Consider the following 26,863-nt stretch of genomic DNA (forward strand, 5'->3'; position numbering starts at 1 on the left):
GCCCCCGCTCATATTTGCATATTTAATTAGACCTATAGTATATACCATATTTGATAAACATATTTTTTGGGTGATGGTCATGGTTCACCAGGAGTCTGGATGTCTTTGCTTCCAGGCTTAAAAAAATTTATATAAATATTTTCGGGAATCTCTTTGGGACAAATGTGTGGGCTTTCTAACTGTGGAACCACAAAATGGCTGCCGCTGCTATGCCCCAAGCTCCTCCTCCCATCGAACCATAGACTGTAAAAAAATATGGCGAAGTTTTGAAGACAATTTCTCCGCGAATTAAAATCCACCATCGTGGAGCTTCCTGTTTTCTGAAAAGCAACCGGAAAACGAATGCTATTGGCTGGAATATCAGCGAGGGGCGGGGCCTCAGTAGAGCCAGTAGAAGCATCTCCCGTCTGAACTAAACGGACTGAATGAAGAGATTTAAACTCATCTGACAGCAGGGAGGAGCTATAGGATGAGGGAGGAGCTTAACGATGTGCAGGAAACAGGTTCATAATCTGTTGCCGTTCGCCGGTCTATATATCTGCCAGCACCCTAAGAAAAGAAAAAAAATAATATATATATATATATATATATATATATATATATATATATATATATATATATATATATATATATATATATATATATATATTCTATTCTATCATAATACCTAATTTAAGCCTAACTCACAACATAAATACCTACTATTAGGTCTAATATACCTTATAGTGGAGAGTGAGGCTCTAAACAGAGGTCTAGCTTAATGTTACAGTCAGGAGGTTAGGGCCAAGCACTAGTACTTTAATAATAATCATAATAATAATATTAACAACAACATATTAATATTTGGCCTGGTGTGAATCCTCACTAACGAGTAACACTAATGTATTTGAATATATTATAGTTACATAACACACACACACTGGACCGATCAGCTCCAGATGTGAGTTGTATCTCTATGCATATTGTTTTATATTCTTTGTCATATTTAAAGGTAAGGGTACATGGTGAGGATCCACATGTAGAACCACACAATCCAATGGTGAATTAAAGGGATAGTTCACCCCCAAAATGACTTATTTTTCCTATGGATTAGTCACCCCATGGAGACTTGAATTCATGGATATGTTTTAGTTTTTGTCTCATTCCTAAGACAATAACGATGACCGGCAGCGGTTCCGGTAGGAGACACAAAGAGTCTCCTTTGTGTCTCCTGCCGGAACCGCTGCCTACCGGTCTGCTGATCATCAAATCAAATGATTGTCTTAGGAATGAGACAAAAAACAAAACAAAATCCATTAATTGAAGTCTCTACGGGGTTATTATTATACTTATGGATAGAAGTATGGCGTTTTGAAGCACCCGGAAGTAAGAATAGGAACCAATATGGAACCAATATGAACCAATGGAATGGATCCATGGATCGTGACGCGTCGTGAGCAATTAGCATTAGCTAATAGCGCAGTAGCATTTAAGTGCATTCTCAGATTTGACCACCAGGCTTGGCCGCTTCACTGTTCTACCGTAGTTCAGATCCCCGCCCGGGTAGCAGCCTCATCTTCGTGTGTAACTCACCCTGTGACCTGGAGTCAGATATTATCCTCTAGTTCAGGAGTCTTCAACGTTTATAGTTCAACACGTGATAGAGGGAGAGGTTGGTAATGACTAGTTATAGTTCAACACGTGATAGAGGGAGAGGTTGGTAATGACTAGTTATAGTTCAACACGTGATAGAGGGAGAGGTTGGTAATGACTAGTTATAGTTCAACACGTGATAGAGGGAGAGGTTGGTAATGACTAGTTATAGTTCAACACGTGATAGAGGGAGAGGTTGGTAATGACTAGTTATAGTTCAACACGTGATAGAGGGAGAGGTTGGTAATGACTAGTTATAGTTCAACACGTGATAGAGGGAGAGGTTGGTAATGACTAGTTATAGTTCAACACGTGATAGAGGGAGAGGTTGGTAATGACTAGTTATAGTTCAACACGTGATAGAGGGAGAGGTTGGTAATGACTAGTTATAGTTCAACACGTGATAGAGGGAGAGGTTGGTAATGACTAGTTATAGTTCAACACGTGATAGAGGGAGAGGTTGGTAATGACTAGTTATAGTTCAACACGTGATAGAGGGAGAGGTTGGTAATGACTAGTTATAGTTCAACACGTGATAGAGGGAGAGGTTGGTAATGACTAGTTATAGTTCAACACGTGATAGAGGGAGAGGTTGGCAATGACTAGTTATAGTTCAACACGTGATAGAGGGAGAGGTTGGTAATGACTAGTTATAGTTCAACACGTGATAGAGGGAGAGGTTGGTAATGACTAGTTATAGTTCAACACGTGAGAGGTTGGAGCTGAACAGGACAGCAACATGACGTCAGAGAACCACACTGTCGTTCCTTTCCATTGGAGTCGTTATGTTCCTGCTGCTCTCTGCTGCCCCCTGCTGTGTGCTGTGTGTGTTTCATGTCTGTCCTCTTTTCTCTTCTCTCCATCAGCTGTGTTGCTTCAGGAAGCTGGTAAGAATTCACATGGCAATCATTCTGACAGCTGTCAATCACTCTGCTGTCAATCTCCATGTTTTAACTTTAAAAAAAACGCACACCTGAGTGTCTCAGAGACCCTAACCCTAAACCTGAGTGTCTCAGAGACCCTAACCCTAAACCTGAGTGTCTCAGAGACCCTAACCCTAAACCTGAGCGTCTCAGAGACCCTAACCCTAAACCTGAGTGTCTCAGAGACCCTAACCCTAAACCTGAGCGTCTCAGAGACCCTAATCTCTCAAGAACAGATTCTGCTCTGCGTTGGCATCTGTCGGTAGCCGTGTTGACAACCCGTGCGCATTGGTTTCAAGTGGGTGTGCCTTCAGATCAGGAAGCAGGCCGCGCTTTACCCAATCAAATGTAATGGGCGGGATTCACGTGTCCGTCCACCCTTCCCCCCTCGAAACTAACCGAAATTAATTTAACAATAGCGTCCTCGGAGCAGACAAAACCACGGAAAGATATTCGCATTTTAACTTGCTCTTTCATCATAGAAACAAGTGGCTTATAACCAAAACCATCCATGTTCTCTGGGAGAAGTGGTGTTTGTGTTCCTTCTAGAAATATTGTTACTGGGAATGAAAACATAGTCGCACCAACCGGAAATGATGCGCTGAAGGCAGACACAAACCCCAGTTTCCTAGCTCACTGGTGTTACGTTTGCTTCCTGCCAGACCCAACAGACATAGAACAAACAGCAGAGGTCGCTGTTTTTCATTTTCAGTTGGGTCTGGCTACACGAGACTACAGAGACCCTAACCCTAAACCTGAGCGTCTCAGAGGCGAGTGCGTAGGCAGGGATCAACGTAGATAATAAATTAAGATGACCCGCACACCGTCTGCACGTTTGGGTCACATAGACCTTCTTCAGGCGCCTGAAGAAGTTACACGTTGCTTAAATAAAAGTGTTCCTATTGTGCAGACGGTGTGCGGGTCATTTTGTTTTATTGTCAACTAAAACACATTAAAATAAATCAGTGCTATTGAACACCCTTTATGTATGTGTGTGGGTTTTACAAATTGAACCAATGAAAAGTATTAAAAAGCTCTTCTGACTAAACCTCCTATAACTCCACCTTGCGGAGAGAGTTGTTTTGTCCATCATTGATTAAAATGACCAAGTCAGACAGAAACAAATATAATATAAGCAGGCGCGTCAATCCCGGGGGGGACGGGGGGGTTTCGTCTCCCCCTAGCTTCAGATTGGACCCCCCCAAGTCAGATTGGACCCTCCCAGACCCCCCCAAGTAATTTAGAATAATAAATACTTCTTTAATAGAACCTGAACCCACTTTTGAAATCATGCACTCATAAACACGATATATTTTAAAGGATTTATTTGCCCCAAACCTTCTATTCGTTATACATTACAGTAGCTATTGATAATCGTAGATGATTGATGCTCAATTCATCTGCTCTGCTCATTATTTGAAACAGCCAGCGGGTAAAATAAAGTTTTACTCCTACTCACCCCCCAAGTCATTTAGAATAATACAAATAAATGTTAAAATAATATCTTTTTTAATATTAAATCAGTAAAATCAGGCAAAAATAAGAATTAAATAAAATAACCCTAACCTAACCCTATACCTGACCCTAAAACCGAAATAAAGTAACCAAAAACCGAAAAGAAACAATCCGCCCAAAAAAATGCACATTTTTGCGCACTTTTTCTCAACCTCACGCCAGATTTACGCACATGAATATAAGGACACATTCAAGTATCTGACGACAATCAAATAATGGCTAATTTAATAGTGGATAGTTGCATCCCTATCACACAGGTTCTGTTCAGTTATGAGTTAATTTTCATTGTTTTTCTTTCTTTCTCTTTTTTAGGTGGATTTGTGAAAACAGGTATGAGTGTGTTTTTTATTTTATTTTTTACAATGATTAGCTAAGAAAACCCTTTTTCTAATAATATCTGGATTGTAATCAACTGCTGCTCTTTGTTAATTCCTAATAGACACAAGGCAGTATGGTAAGATATTGATCAATGAATATTAATTAATTAATATTAATATTATGGTAAGATATTAATGAGTGATTAAAAAACATATAGTTTTAAATGTCAAACCACTACAAAACAAACATTGTTTTAAATGTCAAACCACTATAACCACCCTGGAAAAACCAACAAATATTAACAACACAAATATCTCGCATGCATGCACGCACACGCACACGCTAACACACACACACACACACACACACACACACACACACACACACACACACACACACACACACACACACACACACACACACACACACACACACACACACACACACACACAGGTTAGATAGTGTGTCTCATATGCTGCCCCGACTGACTTTGTGTTGAAGTTGTCTGTCTGTCTGTCTGTCTGTCTGTCTGTCTGTCTGTCTGTCTGTCTGTCTGTCTGTCTGTCTGTCTGTCTGTCTGTCTGTCTGTCTGTCTGCCTGTCCGTCTGTCTGTCTGTCTGTCTGTCTGTCTGTAGGTAAAGACATTTACAGGAAGATCCAAGGCAGAGAAAACCCTCCACCCTCCACTGTCATCAAGATCACAGGTATTATACCCTAAACCCTATACCCTATACCCTATACCCTAAACCCTATACCCTATACCTTATACCTTATACCCTATACCCTATACCCTATACCTATACCCTATACCCTATACCCTATACCTATACCCTATACCCTAAACCCTATACCCTATACCTTATACCCTATACCCTATACCCTATACCCTATACCTATACCCTATACCCTATACCCTATACCCTATACCCTATACCTATACCATATACCCTATACCCTATACCCTATACCCTAAACCCTCAATTCAATTCAATTCAATTTTATTAAAGCGTCAAATCACAACAAGTTGTCTCAAGACACTTTACATGTAGAGAAGAGACCCAACATCCCACCCTGAGCAAGCAATTTTGCGACAGTGGCAACGAAAAACTCCCTCTTAATTCAACAGGAAGAAACGTCAGGCAGACCCTAGGCTCTAGGGCGGGGGCCTTCTGCCTCGACCGTGTTGGGGGAAAGAAGAGAGAGAGAAAGGGAGAGACAGAGGAGAGACAGAAAGAGATACAGTGCAAGCAGTAACAATAACAATAATAGCAAATATAATAGTGTAAGATACTAGCATATGATAGTATAATATAGTACAGCAATAGTGTGTATGCAGTATATAATGGAATAATATAAAAATGTTTAAGATAATATAATATGCGGTATAGTGTAGTGTAGTAGAAGTCCACGGTCGTGTCCAGGTCGTGCTCCATGGAGAGAGGCCCGGTCCGGTCCGCAGTCACAGTCTTGAGCCGCAGCTGGGGGTCCGTAGTAACAGTCCATAGACTCCATGGAGAGGCCCAGGCCCGGTCCGCAGTCACAGTCTTGAGCCGCAGCTGGGGGTCCATAGTAATAGTCCATGGACCTGCGACGTGGGTGGTAGAAGAAACTCCGGGGAACGAGTCCCCGGTTGTAGAATTAGTGGCAGGCCTTACTAGAGCGTGAATCCGTACAGGGTTAATTACGATTGTACCAATGGGACACAAACCCACAAAACCAAAGGGAGGACGGGAAGAGAGAGGACGAGGGGAGAGAGGAGAAAGGGGAAGGTGGGGGAGAGAGGATGACTATAGGGGGACTGAGTCTATACACTTCGGCTATAGGCTTTATCATAGAGAAAGGTTTTTAGTCTAGTTTTAAATATACAGAGTGTGTCTGCTTTACGGACTGAGACTGGGAGAAGGTTCCACAGCTGAGGTGCTTGAAACTTAAATGCTCTACCTCCTGTTCTAGTTTTTTGGGGGTTTACTGGAACCGTAAGCATTTTTTCATACTGTGGACGCAGTGGTGTTCTGGCTGGTTTACGGGGCTCGATGAGTTCTTTGAGATATACTGGTGCCTGTCCATTGAGAGCCTTGTATGTGAGGAGGAGAACTTTAAACTCTATTCTGTATTTAACTGGGAGCCAGTGCAAAGAGGCCAATGAAGGAGTGATATGATCTCTTCTTCTGGTTCCTGTCAGTATGCGCGCAGCGGCATTCTGGACAAGCTGCAGGCTATTTAGGGACTTACTTGGGCAGCCTGATAGTAAGGCGTTGCAATAGTCCAGCCTAGAAGTAACAAATGCGTGGACAAGTTTTTCTGCATCATTTTGGGACAGAATGTGCCTAACTTTTGCAATATTACGCAGGTGAAAAAAGGCATTTCTTGAAATTTGTTTTATGTGGGACTGAAAGGACATGTCTTGGTCAAACGTGACTCCCAGATTCTTTACAGTGGCCCTGGAGGTCAAGGTAATACCATCTAGGGTAAAATTCTCATCGATTAATTTATCTCTGAGGTGCTTAGGGCCGAGTACAATAACTTCAGTTTTGTCCGAGTTGAGGAGTAGGTAATTACGGGTCATCCAACTCTTGATGTCTATAAGACATGCTTGAAGTTTAGCCAGTTGATCTGTTTCATCTGGCTTCATTGATAGATATAATTGTGTATCATCTGCATAGCAATGGAAATTTATAGAGTGTTTCCTAATTATCTCACCTAAGGGAAGCATATATAGAGTGAATAGTATTGGTCCAAGTACAGAGCCTTGTGGGACTCCGTATTTAACCTTTTCGCGTAGTGAAGGTGTATCGTTAACGTTTACAAATTGAAATCTGTCAGACAGATAGGACTCAAACCAGTTCAATGCAGCACCCTTAATGCCAACCAGATGCTCAAGTCTCTGCAACAAAATATGGTGATCAATAGTATCAAATGCAGCACTGAGGTCCAACAGAACCAGTACAGAGAGAAGGTTATTATCGGATGCAATCAGGAGGTCATTTGTGACCTTCACCAATGCCGTCTCAGTGCTATGGTGTGCTCTGAATCCTGACTGAAAAGCTTCAAATAGCTTGTTGTTATGTAAAAAATCACATAACTGCTTGGCGACTGCTTTCTCAAGGATTTTAGAGAGAAATGGGAGGTTCGATATAGGTCTATAGTTAGCCAAAATGCCTGAGTCGAGAGTAGGCTTCTTGAGGAGGGGTTTGATGACAGCTACCTTAAAGGACTGTGGTACGTAGCCCGTCACCAGAGACATATTGATCATATCGAGTAGGGGTGCACCAACCGGGGTCAGGGCCTCTTTAAGCAATTTAGTTGGGACTGGATCCAAGAGACAGGTCGTTGGTTTGGAAGATGTGATCATTAAAGTGAATTCGGAGAGCTCGACCGGGGAGAAACTGTCCAAATATACACTGTGTCGTACAGTCACTTCTGAGGATATTACGTCGGAGGGCGGTCCGGTAGGGGCTGAGAGTAGTAGGTTATCAATACTATCTCTGATAGTATTGATTTTACCATTGAAAAAAATCATGAAATCATTGCTGTTAAGGGATATAGGAATACGCGGATCAGTAGAGTCATGACTTTTTGTCAATTTGGCTAGAGTGTCAAAAAGGAACCTATGGTTGTTTTTGTTTTCCTCTATTAGAGAGGAATAATAGGTGGCTCTGGCATTGCAGAGAGCCTTCCTATATATTTTAAGGCTGTTCTGCCAGGCTATACAGGATTCTTTCTGTTTGGTTGAACGCCATATCCTTTCAAGCTTACGTGACGTTCGCTTGAGATTTTTAGTTCCAGAGTTATACCATGGGGCTAGCCTCTGTTGCTTTATTACCCTCTTTCTTAAAGGAGCAACAGAGTCAAGCGTTGTCTGAAGGGAGCCTGTGACATTATCAACAAAGTGGTCGACCTGAGAGGGGCTATAGGTATAAAGATCTTCAATTGTATTGGAATATACTGCGTTGATGGCTGATGGTATTGCTTCCTTAAATTTGCCCACAGCACTATCAGATATATTTCTACCAAATACATTTTTGTCCAATGGTGAGTAATCAATTAATGTAAAATCAAAAGTTATTAAATAGTGGTCGGAGAGGTTCTCATTATATGGGAAGACTATGAGATGTTCAATTTCAATACCATAGACCAAAACAAGGTCGAGGGTATGGTTGAACTTGTGAGTAGGTTTATCTACACACTGAGAGAAACCAATTGACTCAATTAATGTAATAAACGCTTTACTGAGGCTATCGGTTGCAACATCCACGTGGATATTCATATCGGCAGCCAGAATGATTCTGTCAGAGTCTAGGACTAGGCGTGATAGAAACTCTGAGAATTCAGATAGAAATTCAGTGTAGGCCCCAGGAGGGCGGTACACTGTAACAAACAATAGAGGCTGTAATGATTTCCAGCTTGGGTGCGAAAGAGTGAGAACCAGACTTTCAAACGTTTTGTAAGTCAGCCTGGGTCTGGGGCTGATTATTAAGCTTGAGTTGAATATGGCTGCAACGCCACCTCCAATCTGGCCGGTGTCTCGGGGAATATGAGCATTTATGTGACTTGGTGGGGTGGCTGTATTTAGGGGGACGTATTCTTGCTCACCCAGCCATGTTTCAGTAAGACAAAGTAGATCAAGATGGTTGTCTGATACGATTTCATTTACCAATACACCTTTATAGCGTAGGGATCTAATGTTCAGGAGTCCACATTTAATTATTTTATTTTGTGGCACTACTGCATTAATTTTGATCTGTGCCAAGTTTTTATGCACAACTCCTCGAGCCCTTGGTTTCACATGCCTAGGGGGTCGAGTAGTTTCAATTGTTCTGATTTGTAGGGTAGGTGGCTGCTCTGGTGGAAGCACAGAGAAGCGTGTAAGACTGCAACTCTGCTTCCTGGTCCCAACTCTGGGTGGTCATAGTTTATTGTCGATAAACTTGTCTATATTTCTAGAGATGAGCGCTGCACCATCCCAGGTTGGATGTATGCAGTCTCTCCCCATCAGACCAGTTTTCCCCTCGAAAGTTTGCCAATGGTTTATAAAGCCCACGTTATTATCTGGACACCACCTTGATAACCAGCGGTTGAATGAAGACATACGGCTGTACATCTCATCGCCAATCATATTTGGCAGGGGACCAGAGAAAACTACGGAGTCCGACATTGTCTTTGCGTATGTGCACACAGACTCAATATTTATCTTTGTGATCTCTGATCTCTTAAGTCGTGTGTCATTGCCACCGCAGTGGATTACTATTGTATCATAACGTTTGTGTTTACTTGTAGCCAGCATTTTTAAATCTGATTCGATGTCGCCCGCTCTGGCCCCAGGGATGCATTTGACTATGGTCCCTGGTGTCACTAACTTCACGTTTCTCATTATAGAACTACCAATAACCAGAGTTGTTTTCTCAGTGACATATGGAGGGGGCGTGTCACCGAGTGGGGCTAACGTCTCACTGCTAAACTCAACGGGTGTAGCAGCGAGTGGGGAAAATCTGTTTGAAACGTGAAGTGGTTGGTGTCCCGTGTGCTTTTGTTTACTAGGCCTACTACGCCTACGACCAGGAGCAGTCACCCAGCCGTCTTGGGTCGTGGGGTGCGTGTGGGGACTATGATCAGTCACGATCGGTGACCGTGACTGGTAATGTCCCCCTGTTCCCTGTTGCACGGGAGCAGAGGCTAGGCTAATGTGAGCACCGCTAGCTATAGTTTCCTCTAGCCGCCAGAGCCTCCTCTCCAGCGCTGCAAGCACACAGCACCTGTTACATACATCCGCACATTCAATAAAGGCGTCGGAGCTGTAACTATGCATGTGACATTCAGCACAGGAGCGAGGATGAGAGCGAGAAGGGAACCGGGGGGAGGAGTGAGAAGCCATCGCCCAGCAGGCCAGGGTAGCCGCTAAGCTAAAGCTAGGCTAATTGTAAAGCCAACAACCAACGGCAAAGTTAGTCCCTTAGCTAGACAATCAGCCCAAGCAGCGATAAAGTCGCCACACAGTAGAGAGATAGGGTAGTAGTTAGCAGTGGCAGTGTGTGCTCAAATCACAACAATACAATAATATCAACGTTAACGTCTTGCGCAGCTAAACGATACACGTCTCGCTAGCTCAGACAATACAGGAAGTGACGCAATACGCTTACCGTCAGGGCTACGTCAGGGTTGCCTATACCCTATACCTTATACCCTATACCCTATACCTTATACCCTATACCTTATACCCTATACCCTACTACACTGCAGTCTAAACCTAAACCCTATACACTCTATATTCTGCATGTGTTCTCCGTGTTACTACTACTAGTGGTGAACTAGCTGCTAACTAGTGGTGAACCAGCTGTTAACTAGTGGTGAACCAGCTGTTAACTAGTGGTGAACTAGCTGTTAACTAGAGGTGAACTAGCTGTTAAGAACTAGCTGTTAACTAGTGGTGAACTAGCTGTTAACTAGTGGTGAACTAGCTGTTAACTAGTGGTGAACTAGCTGTTAACTAGAGGTGAACTAGCTGTTAACTAGAGGTGAACTAGCTGTTAACTAGTAGGTGAACTAGCTGTTAACTAGAGGTGAACTAGCTGTTAACTAGTGGTGAACTAGCTGTTAACTAGTAGGTGAACTAGCTGTTAACTAGAGGTGAACTAGCTGTTAACTAGTGGTGAACTAGCTGTTAACTAGAGGTGAACTAGCTGTTAACTAGAGGTGAACTAGCTGTTAACTAGTAGGTGAACTAGCTGTTAACTAGAGGTGAACTAGCTGTTAACTAGTGGTGAACTAGCTGTTAACTAGAGGTGAACTAGTTGTTAACTAGTGGTGAACCAGCTGTTAACTAGTGGTGAACTAGCTGTTAACTAGAGGTGAACTAGCTGTCAACTAGAGGTGAACTAGCTGTTAACTAGTAGGTGAACTAGCTGTTAACTAGAGGTGAACTAGCTGTTAACTAGTGGTGAACTAGCTGTTAACTAGAGGTGAACTAGCTGTTAACTAGAGGTGAACTAGCTGTTAACTAGTGGCGAACTAGCTGTTAACTAGTGGTGAACTAGCTGTTAACTAGTGGTGAACTAGCTGTTAACTAGAGGTGAATTAGCTGTTAACTAGTGGTGAACTAGCTGTTAACTAGAGGTGAACTAGCTGTTAACTAGTGGTGAACCAGCTGTTAACTAGTGGTGAACTAGCTGTTAACTAGTGGTGAACTAGCTGTTAACTAGTGGTGAACTAGCTGTTAACTAGAGGTGAACTAGCTGTTAACTAGTGGTGAACTAGCTGTTAACTAGTGGTGAACCAGCTGTTAACTAGTGGTGAACCAGCTGTTAACTAGTGGTGAACTTGTATTATTATTGTGTCCTCAGAGGAGAGAGGAGGGGAGGAGGAGGTGCTGTCCCAGAAGGAGGAGGAGGAGAGGAGGATAGCAGAGTTAGGGCGACCCGCCCTGGGGGAGCACAGCAAGATGGAGGTGGTGATAGAGGAGTCTTACGAGTTCAAGGTAGGATTGCTTTATTATATCATATTATTATATAATACCATATTATATTATATCATATTATTATATAATATCATATTATATTATATCATATTATTATATAATACCATATTATATTATATCATATTCTATAATACCATATTATATTATATCATATTATTATATAATACCATATTATATTATATCATATTATTATATAATACCATATTATATTATATCATATTATTATATGATACCATATTATATTATATCATATTATTATATAATACCATATTATATTATATCATATTATTATATAATACCATATTATATTATATCATATTATTATATGATACCATATTATATTATATCATATTATTATATAATACCATATTATATTATATCACATTATTATATAATACCATATTATATTATATCATATTATTATATGATACCATATTATATTATATCACATTATTATATAATACCATATTATATTATATCATATTATTATATGATACCATATTATATTATATCATATTATTATATAATACCATATTATATTATATCACATTATTATATAATACCATATTATATTATATCATATTATTATATAATACCATATTATATTATATCATATTATTATATAATACCGTATTATATTATATCATATTATTATATAATACCATATTATATTATATCATATTATTATATAATACCATATTATATTATATCATATTATTATATATATCGTTGCTGTCAGGCAGAATCCAACTATATCTACAATTATGTATTGTTTTGAATAAATCAGTGCTATTAACCCTTTACGTCTGTGTGTGGGTTTTATTCAACCAATGAAAAGTATTAAAAAGCTCTTCTGACTAAACCTCCTAACTCCATTGGATCCTCAAACTGTCAGTCAAACCTCCTAACTCTAATGAATGCTGGACAAAACAACTATCTCCACATTAATGTACAAAACAACTACCTCCACATTAATGGACAAAACAACTATCTCCACATTAATGGACAAAACAACTATCTCCACATTAATGGACAAAACAACTATCTCTACATTAATGGACAAAACAACTATCTCCACATTAATGGACAAAACAACTATCTCCACATTAATGGACAAAACAACTATCGCCACATTAATGGACAAAACAACTATCTCCACAGTAATGTACAAACAAACTATCTCCACATTAATGGACAAAACAACTATCTCCACATTAATGAACAAAACAACTATCTCCACATTAATGAACAAAACAACTATCTCCACATGAATGATCAAAACAACTATCTCTACATTAATGAACAAAACAACTATCTCCACCTTAATGAACAAAACAACTATCTCTACATTAATGGACAAAACAACTATCTCTACATTAATGAACAAACAACTATCTCCACATTAATGAACAAAACAACTATCTCTACAATGTAGAGATAGTTGTTTTGAGATAGAGATAGAGATAGTTGTAATGTAGAGTCTACATTAATGAACAAAACAACTATCTCCACATTAATGGACAAAACAACTATCTCCACATTAATGAACAAAACAACTATCTCCACATGAATGGACAAAACAACTATCTCCACATGAATCGACAAAACAACTATCTCCACATTAATGGACAAAACAACTATCTCCACATTAATGAACAAAACAACTATCTCCACATTAATGAACAAAACAACTATCTCCACATTAATGAACAAAACAACTATCTCCACATGAATGAACAAAACAACTATCTCCACATTAATGAACAAAACAACTATCTCCACATGAATGATCAAAACAACTATCTCTACATTAATGAACAAAACAACTATCTCCACATTAATGAACAAAACAACTATCTCTACATTAATGGACAAAACAACTATCTCTACATTAATGAACAAAACAACTATCTCCACATTAATGAACAAAACAACTATCTCTACATTAATGAACAAAACAACTATCTCCACATTAATGTACAAAACAACTATCTCTACATTAATGAACAAAACAACTATCTCCACATTAATGAACAAAACAACTATCTCTACATTAATGAACAAAACAACTATCTCCACATTAATGAAAAAAACAACTATCTCTACATTAATGGACAAAACAACTATCTCTACATTAATGGACAAAACAACTATCTCCACATTAATGAACAAAACAACTATCTCCACATGAATGGACAAAACAACTATCTCCACATGAATGAACAAAACAACTATCTCCACATTAATGAACAAAACAACTATCTCCACATGAATGAACAAAACAACTATCTCCACATGAATGAACAAAACAACTATCTCCACATTAATGGACAAAACAACTATCTCCACATTAATGAACAAAACAACTATCTCCACATGAATGAACAAAACAACTATCTCCACATTAATGAACAAAACAACTATCTCCACATGAATGGACAAAACAACTATCTCCACATGAATGAACAAAACAACTATCTCCACATTAATGGACAAAACAACTATCTCCACATTAATGAACAAAACAACTATCTCCACATGAATGGACAAAACAACTATCTCCACATTAATGGTGAAAAACCTCCTAACTCCACTTGAGCTGAATCGTTATATTAATATTAATATTTCTATATTTCTATATTTCAGAGTACTGTAGATAAACTCATCAAGAAAACTAATCTGGCTCTGCTGGTTGGAACCAATACCTGGAGAGAACAATTTATAGAAGCTATAACTGTCAACTCTGGTAATTATTATTATTATTATTAGTAGTAGTATCCTTATTAGTATTATAATAATTATTATTATAATAATTATTATTATTATTAACATTATCAATCAATCAATGTGTGTGTGTGTGTGTGTGTGTGTGTGTGTGTGTGTGTGTGTGTGTGTGTGTGTGTGTGTGTGTGTGTGTGTGTACAGGTGATGAAGGTGAGGATGAGGCGCATGGCTCCTCCCCCTCAGGGTTTGACTACGTGATGCACTTCCTGACGGTTTTCTGGAAGCTTCTGTTCGCTCTGGTCCCGCCCACCGACTACTGCAGCGGGTGGGCGTGTTTCTGCGTCTCCATCTCTGTGATTGGTCTGCTGACCGCCTTCATCGGTGACCTGGCGTCTCACTTCGGCTGTACGGTGGGCCTGAAGGACAGCGTCACCGCTGTGGTGTTTGTGGCCCTGGGGACCTCCGTACCAGGTACTACACACTCACATAGACACCCATTATAAACATATACACACTCACATAGAAACATAACTTCATTTTAAATTTGTACACACCCTGTGAATCTTATAAATCTGAAGATGAATTCCTGCACAGGTTAGCTTTTATTAATTATTTTATTGAGGACAGTGGTTCTACTTGTATCTATGTTATTGGGGACTATAATGCAGACTTGTCTGACTGTAACTCTCTATTTGCAAAACATCTGATAGAGTTCTGTAATGACAGTTTTTTAATTGTATCTAGTAAAGATTTTCTGCCTGACAACAGCTTCACTTATGTAAGTGAAGCATGGCATACAACATCTTGGCTAGATCATTGTTTATCTACAGCAGATGCTCATGCCTCACTGGATAATATAAAGATTCTGTATGGGTTGGCCACTTCTGATCATATACCCATTGCCATAAAGATTAATGTTGAGAATGTACCCCAGCTGACTGTTACTGGTAGTGCTGTTAACAAAGGGAAGCTGGTGTGGTCAAAACTAACCAGAGAGGACATTGAGAGATATTCTATCTTGTCAGACAATTTTTTGAAAAATACAGAACTGCCCAGGGATTCACTAATGTGTTTAAATGTGAACTGTACGGACCCGCATCATGCTACTGATTTGTGTGCCATGTATGACAATATTTTATCAGCTTTAATTGACTCTAGTGAGCCATTCTGTAAAGTCAATAGCAAGGTTTTTAACCTCAAACCCGGTTGGAATGAGTTTGTGGCTGAGCAACACTCTGAAGCCAGAAAGGCCTTTAAAGTCTGGTCTGAGGCAGGCAGGCCCAGACAGGGGGACTTACTTGATCTTAAAAAAGAAACAAATGCAAAATGTATGCATGCCCTTCGTTTTATCAAGACAAAGGAGAACACAATGAGGGCAAATTCTCTTGCTAGGAAAATGCAAAAAAGCAATTATGATGACTTCTGGAAAGAGGTCAGGGTCATGAATAATTCTAAAACCTCTTCACCATCTGATATTGAGGGTGTCTGTGGCCAAGAGAAGATTGCTAAAGTGTGGCGGGAAAATTACTGTAATCTTTTTAACTGTGTTAAGAGCAATGCTGTGGTAATTGATAATGTTGATCTATCCCCAAACATGGTAGTCAAATCAGTTGATGTTTCTGATGCCATCAAGCTGCTTGACAACAACAAGGCTTGTGGACTGGACTGTATTACTGCAGAACACCTACAGTATGCCAGCTCTAGGCTCTGTCCCCTGCTTGCTATGTGTTTCACAGGGGTGCAGTACGTTAGTCCGACAGCGCATTCCTCCGACAGCGCAGCGCTCCGACGTTTCAATACTAAACTCGAACCAAACCCGCACCCTAACCCTAACCGCACGCGGATGCCACATAGTCGGAGAAAAGGTCTGTCGGATTATCGCATGCCTCCCGTTTCACAGGCCTCATGGTTCATGGTGTTCTTCCTGAATCTATTATGTCTGTTCTGCTGGTGCCTGTCTTGAAAGACAAGGCTGGGAAGCTAAATAGCATGGACAATTACAGACCGATTGCCCTTGCCAGTATCTTGTCTAAAATATTAGAAAGAATTCTCCTAACTAGGCTGGAGATGTTTGTTCTCACTACTGATAATCAGTTTGGGTTCAAAAGAAAACATAGCACTGATTTATGTATATATGCGTTAAAGGAGATAGTTGACAAATACAGAATCCAGAATTCTACTGTATTTTTATGCTTAATTGATGCATGCCTCTAGAGCTTTTGATAGAATTAACCATGCAAAGTTATTTATGAAATTATTTGATAGAGGTGTTCCAAGATATTTAGTTTAAGAATACTGGTCTTCTGGTATGCACGATATGTTTCAGGTAAAATGGGGCAATTGCATTTCTGAACCATTTCATGTCAGTAATGGGGTACGCCAAGGAGGGATTTTATCCCCCGTATTGTTTAATGTTTATATGGATGACCTATCAATACAGCTAAATGGGTGCAACACTGGCTGTCTTGTGGGTGACACTGTTGTCAATCATCTCATGTATGCAGATGATTTGGTTTTATGTAGTCCATACAGTGCTGGCCTTCAACAATTATTGAGGATCTGCACACAGTATGGTAAAGACTTTGACATCAAATATAATGCTAAAAAAAGTAACATCATGATCGTGAGAAGCAGAGAGGACAGGAAAGAATCCTTCCCTGCTTTTCAATTGTGTGAGAGTCCTCTTTTAGTATGTAAGGACATTAAATACCTTGGTCATGTCCTCACTGATGATTGGATGGACGACAGAGATATCTATAGACAATGTAAAAAAAATCTATGGACAGGCCAATATGCTGCTACGGATATTTTCTATGTGTTCTGTTGATGTTAAGTGTTCACTGTTCAGAGCCTATGTCACACCTCTGTATACGGCTCATCTCTGGTACTCTTACAGGGTGAGGAGTTTGCAGAGGCTCAGAGTGGCGTATAATGATGCCATGAGGTTGTTACCTCACATACCCAGATGGCATAGTGCCAGTCAATTGTTTGTGTCCACTGGTGTGCCTGCTTGTGATGCACTTTTAAGACAATTGATGTACAAATTTATGTGTCGGCTTGATGTGTCCGTGAACAGCATCATAGAGGCTCTAACCAACCCTATGAGAAGCAGTTATAGATACTCATCCAGGCTTAGAGAGCATTGGCGTAATAGCCTATACACTTTTTAAATTATTGACTTGGCGCTTGACAGCCGCCTTATGAATTGGTGTGAGTGGGGAGGGGTGGGGGGCGGGAGCGCTTGAGTGATGTTTTGTTTTGATTTGTATACATTGTATATTTTTATACTGCTGTCTCTTTTTATATTATGTGATGTCTTTTCTTTTTATATGGACGCATGAGTCTGGAATAAAGATTATATATATATATATATAACAAAGAGAGCCTAATTCTAAAACATTAAACACAGGATATGTAAATCCCGCTATGCATGATGGGATTGATAGCCCTGTTTTGAATGAGATCCATTCAACTGGTCTTTTCTCTACTGAAGAGTTTTAACTTGACTTCAGTTCTATAAGCTGTAGTTTCAAAACTATTCACTCAATCTTATTAACCGATATATCATTACTTTGCTATGATTCCCTGCTTTCATATGACATGAAAAAATGAAAATAAAAAAAATGCTAGATGACTGTCTTCCGGCAGTGGCGTGCACAGACATTTTGAGGGGCAGGTGCCTTTTTTTTGTTTACTTGGTCTGCTCTTTTTTCCCTCTACATCTATACCTCTTTGCCAAAAATAGCAGATCTACAAGCCCACAACGCCTCGCGCTGCGAGGCGTTGTGGGCTTGTAGTTCTGCTATTTCTGGCTAAAGTCCTCCTCAGAAAAGGGATGCTAGGTTTCGAGTGGTTATGGTAAAAAGAAAAATCATATCACATAAAGATTTGGCGGACCCCCTGTAGTAACTCTGAGGACCCCCTAGGGGTCCCGGACCCCCTGTTGAAGACCCCTGCTGTAAACTGGAAGGGCACTTCTGGTCAAGAGGTCAAAGGGCAGGTGCTCTAGCACCACCTAGAGTCTATCTGTGCACGTCCCTGGACTCTCCCGGTCATGTGGTCACATATAGTGTCTCTCGCCCCCCTCTTACAGACACCTTTGCCAGTAAGGTCTCAGCCACACAGGACCAATATGCCGACGCCTCCATCGGTAACGTAACAGGAAGCAACGCCGTCAACGTGTTCCTGGGGATAGGCGTGGCCTGGAGCATCGCCGCCATCTACCACCAATCACAGGTCAGTACGCTAGGGCCAATCAAAGGTCATTATGCTAGAGCCAATCACAGGTCAGTATACTGGAGACCAATCACAGGTCAGTATACTGTTATATTGGAGCTTCATCCAACAACCAATCACAAGTCAGTTCTGAATGTTTCAGTTTGTTTGTCTTTCGTTTGAATTGAGTTTTTATTAGTTTATTTGTTTTAAACTAATTTACTGCCGCAGTAAATAAATAAATAAAGCCCACGGTGGACGAGATCTTGTGATCTCTGTAGTGAAGAGCGCCATCTAGTGTTAACCCTAAAAACACATAACAGACGTCTTCGGCAGTTAATATTTGGGGGGAAAAGTAATTTTGTGGCTGAAGTATTCCTTTAAACACATTTAACACATTGAGTGCCAGATACTATGCATCCACTTCATCCGTGGGGTGCCAGCATTTTATTTTTGCACCCATTGTATAAAGTGTGTTACTGTGTCAGTCGTAGTCTTCTAACCATAATAACATGCTGTATAAAGTGTGTTATAAATTGTATATATGTGTATAAAGTGTGTTATAAAGTGTACATATGTGTATAAAGTGTGTTACTTCTAACCATACTCAACATGCTGCACGGTTCCCAGGGCCGGCCGTTCAAGGTGGACCCCGGCACGCTGGCGTTCTCCGTCACCGTGTTCAGCATCTTCGCCCTGGTGGCCGTGGCCGTGCTGATGTACCGCCGTCGGCCCTCCATCGGAGGGGAGCTGGGAGGTCCTAGAGTCCCCAAGATCCTGACCACCATGCTGTTCTTCAGCCTCTGGCTCATGTACATCGTCCTGTCCTCCCTGGAGGCCTACTGCCACATCAAAGGCTTCTAAATGTAACAATCTGTCACATCAAAGGCTTCTAAATGTATCAATCTGTCACATCAAAGGCTTCTAAATGTATCAATCTGTCACATCAAAGGCTTCTATATGTAACAATCTGTCACATCAAAGACTTCTAAATGTATCAATCTGCCACATCAAAGGTTTCTAAATGTAACGATCTGTCACATCAAAGGCTTTTAAATGTAACAATCTGTCACATCAAAGGCTTCAAGATGTATCGATATATATATATATATATATATATATATATATATATATATATATATATATATATATATATATATATATATCTACCTTACAATTGGAACCTGCGCCAGAACGGTTGTCAGTATGTCGGTTGTCAGTATGTACGTTGCATCACTCTTGCCAGATTGCATGTCAGTATGTCATCACAACAAACCAACCTGTTACCAAGACGACGATGACGATGAGACGGTCGTCCCGAATATGTACACAACGCCAGTGTGACGTAATCTCACGACAGCATGACATCACATCCTACCTATAAATTCTAGGATGCCGTCAGATCGCACCAGTTCGACGGCTTCCATAGTGATAAATAGTAATAATCTATAACCATAGAAAGAGTCATAAATGCTCATAATCATACTTATGAACTAGGCCCATTCATCATAACTACTTAGGTGATTCCTGCCTTCTCCTTTTCTCCCATTCTGCAGGCTCTGCCATGACAACCTGTGGACCTGACAACGTCGCCACTGTCTTTCACACCATTTCATTCTTATCCACCCTTTACACAAATAAACTGCTAACTTCATCTCCTGCGATTTCAACTATCTTTTCACATTGTACACCACTGCACACTCCCCACAGGTCTGCCATACCAGGTCTGAGTAATCACAAAGTGGGTTTTGGTCATTGGAGAGGTGATGCACGTCACCTCTTTCTGAAGTCGGTACTTTCAAAGCCTGCCGTGGATTTAGGAGAGCACAAAACTCTCTCTCACACTGTGAGGTGCCTGTAAGGTGGCACTGCAAAGTGAACGACGCGTCACGCTAGGCCCGAACTTATATACATATATATATATATATACATATATATATATATATATATATACATATATATATATATATATATATATATACATATATATATATATATATATATATACATATATATACATATATATATATACATATATATATATACATATATATACATATATATATATACATATATATATATATATATATATATATATATATATATATATATATATATATATATATATATATATATATATATATATATATATATATATATATATATATATATATATATATATATCATATGGCTTTTAGTAAATCGGCTATTTTCACTAAGAATACACCTTGAGATGTTGACTACTAAACAATCTGAAAAACACTGGACTAGACCAGGGGTCTTCATCAACAGGGGCTCCGGGTCCTCAGAGTTACTGTGTGTGTTTGTGTGTGTGTGTGTGTGTGTGTGTGTGTGTGTGTGTGTGTGTGTGTGTGTGTGTGTGTGTGTGTGTGTGTGTGTGTGTGTGTGTGTGTGTGTGTGTGTGTGTGTGTGTGTGTGTGTGTGTGTGTGTGTGTGGTGTGTGGCGTGCGTGCGTGCGCGTGTGTGTGGTGTGTGCGCGTGCGTCGCATGTTTGATCTTAATTATTTCCTTTCATTTTGTCACAAGTTTGGTTTTATTTATATGAGTGATGATGACACATTTCACTTTATGGAATGATTTAATGAATACGTGTTACTAAAGTCTTTGGACTGTTTGATATAAATGATTTGATCACGATTTGTGTTGTTATATTAGAGAATGTGTTGTTCCACATGGTTTTGTTGAAGTCAAATCACATTTTTATTGTATTGTTTTGCTTCTGGTTTTGAGTAAATCTATTTCTCAGTCCAGTTGGTTTTTTTGTGCGCCTCAGAAATGGAAGGTATACACTCTGTAATACACACTTTGTGATACACACCCTGATACACATTTGCCTGAAAATAAAGCTCCAAAATAAACCCAAAAAGTCCATGTTTTTATTTATATTATCATGGGTCCTCAACAGGGGTTCCTAGGGCCTCAGAGCTACTACAGGGGAGAATATATATATATATATATATATATATATATATATATATATATATATATATATATATATATATATATATATATGTATATATATATATATAGCCTGTCTACCTGACTTTTAATAACAAATGACTGAAAACGGGGCATCGTTACCCTGTCTGGCTTCACGTGTAAATTGTGTTTCATTTGTAAATGATATTTCACTTGTAAAGTGTTGTTTCTAGAGAAGCTGCTTTGCATCTGTATGCTGTAGTCGTTGCACGAAAACCTGTTGGTCTAGAACCTGGGTCACTCTGAAGGAGTCATTTTTGGCTTGCCAATGGCATATAATTTACACTGTTTCAAGATTCAAGAACACTTTTTTTTTTTAAGAGATTGGTAATCTGCACATTAAATCTGTTCTCCGAAAATAGCTGATTTGCAAGCGCACTGCCTGTAGATCAGCTATTTTCGGAGGAGAAAGTCACCTTTTCCAAGCTGTTTATGTACCCTCCAACGGCCGCCGGTACCATGTGACACATGTTGACGCCCCCTTTAGGATATTTTGGTGCTCAAACAAACTACTACAAACTAGCTCATTTTGGACCAGAAAATCTAGTAAATGTAACAGAATTTTGTTCTTCACAAACCATTTCTATGAAGTCACTAGAACAACACACTAAAAGTCCTAAATCCTACTTGCGGAAATATGTTTAATTGGCATCAATCCAAAATGGCCGGCAATTATTGTCCAAAAAGTCATGTAAAATGATGGTGAGTCCAATTTTCGTTGGTCTGAGATTTCAACTGACTTCCAAATACATTTTGAGGTGAGGAATTCAGATAAAATATACATTTTGTTTAAATTAGCCATTTTTTGAACCAATATAACAGAACTACAAGATTTTATTACCAGATATTCTAGCAGCATTTCACATCAACGTCATTATAACAGAATTTTTTTCCTAATCCTAGTTGTGGAAGTATGTTTAATTGACATCAATCCAAGATGTCCATCAATCATTGTCAAAAAGCCATGTCAGATGATGGTGTGTCAATGTCAATTAAACAACTAGGATTTCTTAAGACTTTTAGAATGCTGTTCTGGTGACTTCATAGACATGGTCTGTGAAGAAAGACATTCTGTTACCATCATGTTATGACTGTTTGACAATAATTGGCGGCCATTTTGGATTAATGCCAATTAAACATACTTCCGCCACTAGGATTTCTTAGGATTTCTTTTGTTACAATTACTTTGTTGTGAAACGCTGTTTGCCTATAGACTACATAGACATATGAAGGTCCTATAGACTACATAGATATATAAAGGTAGACTCCTCCTCTTCCTATAGACTACATAGACATATAAAGGTAGACTCCTCCTCATCCGACTCTGGGGCGTCTGTATCTGCGGGCGCCATTTTTGGCAAAGCAAACTGCCCATCAAAGTGACTACTGGCCAATCACAGCGGGTCTTATCCGGGACTCTAGTTGTATAAAAATATAACAGGATATTTTTATACAACAACATTCTGACAAGTCCCGGAAAAGACGCGCTGTTATTGGCCAGGAGTCAGGAAGCGTGCGAACCCTCTGAATATGACGCCCGCGATACAGGTCGCTCCAATGAACTGGAGTGGCCAATGAGGGATCCAGGTTTCTATATCTATGACTAAAACAATGCTCTGCTGTCTGCGTTTGGGTCTTCAGTATCTAGGTTTCTATATCTATGACTAAAACACGTTTGGGTCTTGAGTATCTAGGTTTCTATATCTATGACTAAAACATGTTTGGGTCTTCAGTATCTAGGTTTCTATATCTATGACTAAAACACGTTTGGGTCTTGAGTATCTAGGTTTCTATATCTATGACTAAAACATGTTTGGGTCTTGAGTATCTAGGTTTCTATATCTATGACTAAAACACGTTTGGGTCTTGAGTATCTAGGTTTCTATATCTATGACTAAAACATGTTTGGGTCGTGTTTTTTTTTATTACAAACGAATGCTGGTAATGCCCCCCCCCCCCCCCCCCCCCATGTAAAACTCAAATCATAATCATAATCATAATAATGGAAGCAGGCATATCGTCCCTTAAGGCTGGTATTTAATAAAAGAAAAGAGCAGGTTAATGAGTTAATAATGATAATTAATGAATGTCACTGGGGAAACGTTAAGGGGTCATCAAGTTCAACTGGAGGTCAGCGGCCGGGGTCACATGAGGTGGGGGCCAAGGGTCAGGGGTCAAAAGGCCACACTGGTTCACAACACGCGGTCTCCTCCCCTCCATGGGGGGCGGGGGCGAGGGGGGGAGGGGCTGTACGTTCTCATATCACTATAAAAACAGTGAAAACAGCTGTTGATCCTGTAGATCGTTGGTTCTCAAAGTGGGATCCGGGGACCCCCAGGGGTACTTGAGGGGGTTCCAGGGGGTCCCCAGCTAAATGATGGATAGGAACCAAATGGACCCTTATGGGTCTGTAACTCTGAGAGTGTACAAATGGAACCAAATGGACCCGTTAGGGTCCATTTGGTTCCATTTGTACACTCTCAGAGTTAAATTAACATTGATTTTACAATATGAATTGGGGTCCCAGAGGTATAAATACCATTAAATGGGGGTCCGTAGCCCTAATGCATGTTAAACTGGGGGTCCTTGAAATTAAAACGGTTGAGAATCACTGCTATAGAGCCGTAAAAATCTTCTCTTATTGGGGTCCCTGGGTTATCTTTTCAAATGGGGGTCTGCAGGCTAATAAGTGTCAATTTGGGGGTCCTTGACATGAAAAAGTTTGAGAACCACTGCTGTAGATCATCAAACAGCTGTTGATCCTGTAGATCATCGGCTGTTTTCACTGTTGGTGGTACGAGAACTATATACAGGGTTTATGGAGTTAAAAACACAAGTGTGTGTAGGCATCATCATGTGTCAGGGGCATCATCTTGTGTCAGATGTCAGAAGGGGGGGGGGTTGGGAGAGAGGGGGGGGGGGCCGCTGATCTGGTGAAATGAAGCTGGTTTTGGGGGAGGGGGGGGGGGTTGTCGGGATCTAGTCGGGGGGTCGCGACCTCTGTGGACCTCCTCTATCTTCTTCTGGTGTTTTGGTGGTGTTGTTGTTGTGCGTCCGTTGGCAAGCGTCCAGATCCATCGTCTTCTTCTTCATGGTCACTTCAGGTGAAGTGTGGCATCCTGCTGCACATCCTGTTAATTATACAATACATATATATAATATATATACTGTACAAATACATATATATATATATATACTGTACAAATCAGATAGGGGGTCCTTGGCCTGAAAACATTGAGAACCCCTGCTTCATGGAATCAAAAGAGTGTCTTTGGTGAAAAACAAATGCTTGCAATGGGTTCAGAATCATTAAGAAACTACTTTTACCCCTCACTCAAATGCTACTTAATAAGAATTAAACATTTTAATTGTGGGAACCACAACTTTCAGCAGTTCCTCTATGGGAGTTGAACTTCAATATGTTTTAGATGTGTTACTAGAAGCCTTTATAAACACATTGGTGGGAAATGTTTTGTCAAGGAATTTATTGACCTTTTTTTCTGATAATATTCCTGGACTGTTTTCACATAAGCAGCTTTGTACTGGACTGGTTAAAGGTGCATAACGTGATTTTTGTTAATTGTTTTGTTAACATGAGTGTTAAATAGCTAGCCTATATAACACAACTGAATTCACAATATTATTGTGATAGTAATCATTGAGCGTTTGTTCAGTAACAGGGTCTCCCCGTCTCCCCAGCTCTTTAGTAACAAAATGCCTAGATCGGGATACCAATTCTATCCAACCAGGAGGGAGAACTCAGCAATACCATTCTCGAGATACATGGGGGTAAGATATGCACATACGCAGAGATTTACGTAATTTATAGGATTGAGTACTCACTAACTACCTGGAATTTGTAGTTCTATTTATATTTACCACTAATGTCATGGAACTGAGCTGGGATTTGTAGTTCTCTCTAACTTCCTGGAACTGAGCTGGGATTTGTAGTTCTCTCCAGAGTTCCTGGGTTCAACAGAATTCATATTTACCGCTTACGTGGCCTTTGCTACTTTCGTTCTCTTCATCCTTTTCCTCCTCATGAGGGTGACCTGAGGTCTCTTCAAGCCCGCGATGAGCAGCAGCAGTCTGGGCCGCGACTTGGTGAGCCAGCTTCTCAGTAGCGTCCCCTTGGGAAACCTGCAGGTATTACACCAACAACTTATTTTATTACACCAACAACTTATTTTATTACACCAACAACTTATTTTATTACACCAGGAACTCATTTTTTACTTAGTTTTAAGAGTTTTCAAATAATGCAAACATATAAGAACATGATGTTGTTCTGCATCTCTAGAATGTTTTATGGTTTAGTTTAAACCACTGTAATAAGTGTTAAATAGACATAGTCTGTTTCTGCCAGACAACAGAGATGTAATACCAGAGAGGGTCTTTGATGGTCTGTTAGATTATTTGTAGTTCCATTTGATGTAGAAACACGACATAATTGCTTCGATGCAAGTGACGTTAAGGAGTACCAATGAGCGTGAATCACAGATAATAAGATTCGCAATTCTTACATGAATCGATTTTTTCGGCTATTGCGTAACCCTGTTTACACCAGCTTCAACCCATCTTCTACAGAGAAGAACTGTCTACACCAGCTTCAAACCATCTTCTACAGCGAGGATCTGTTTACACCAGCTTCAAACCGTCTTCTACAGAGAAGAACTGTTTACACCAGCTTCAAACCATCTTCTACAGAGAAGAACTGTCTACACCAGCTTCAAACCATCTTCTACAGCGAAGATCTGTTTACACCAGCTTCAACCCATCTTCTACAGAGAAGAACTGTTTACACCAGCTTCAAACCAACTTCTACAGAGAAGAACTGTTTACACCAGCTTCAAACCATCTTCTACAGAGAAGAACTGTCTACACCAGCTTCAAACCATCTTCTACAGCGAAGATCTGTTTACACCAGCTTCAACCCATCTTCTACAGAGAAGAACTGTTTACACCAGCTTCAAACCAACTTCTACAGAGAAGAACTGTCTACACCAGCTTCAAACCATCTTCTACAGAGAAGAACTGTTTACACCAGCTTCAAACCATCTTCTAC

The 26,863-nt window shown here is 39.9% G+C and overlaps 1 protein-coding gene across 1 annotated transcript in view; it reads left to right on the forward strand.

Moving 5' to 3' along the window:
* slc8a1a (solute carrier family 8 member 1a) overlaps positions 1 to 19,662 on the forward strand; it is a gene marked incomplete at both ends in the record, with an annotated part of 89,231 nt that extends 69,569 nt beyond the window's left edge. The window contains 6 exons of the mRNA XM_084072690.1: positions 5,024 to 5,092; positions 11,726 to 11,859; positions 14,506 to 14,605; positions 14,785 to 15,054; positions 18,677 to 18,819; positions 19,429 to 19,662. Of these exons, the coding sequence (XP_083928816.1) occupies positions 5,024 to 5,092; positions 11,726 to 11,859; positions 14,506 to 14,605; positions 14,785 to 15,054; positions 18,677 to 18,819; positions 19,429 to 19,662 (950 nt within the window). The remainder of the gene's footprint in view (positions 1 to 5,023; positions 5,093 to 11,725; positions 11,860 to 14,505; positions 14,606 to 14,784; positions 15,055 to 18,676; positions 18,820 to 19,428) is intronic.
* Positions 19,663 to 26,863: the final 7,201 nt, after the last annotated feature.

Source organism: Gymnoscopelus microlampas (genome assembly GCF_963454915.1).
Source record: "Gymnoscopelus microlampas genome assembly, chromosome: 2".
NCBI classification, from domain to species: domain Eukaryota; kingdom Metazoa; phylum Chordata; class Actinopteri; order Myctophiformes; family Myctophidae; genus Gymnoscopelus; species Gymnoscopelus microlampas.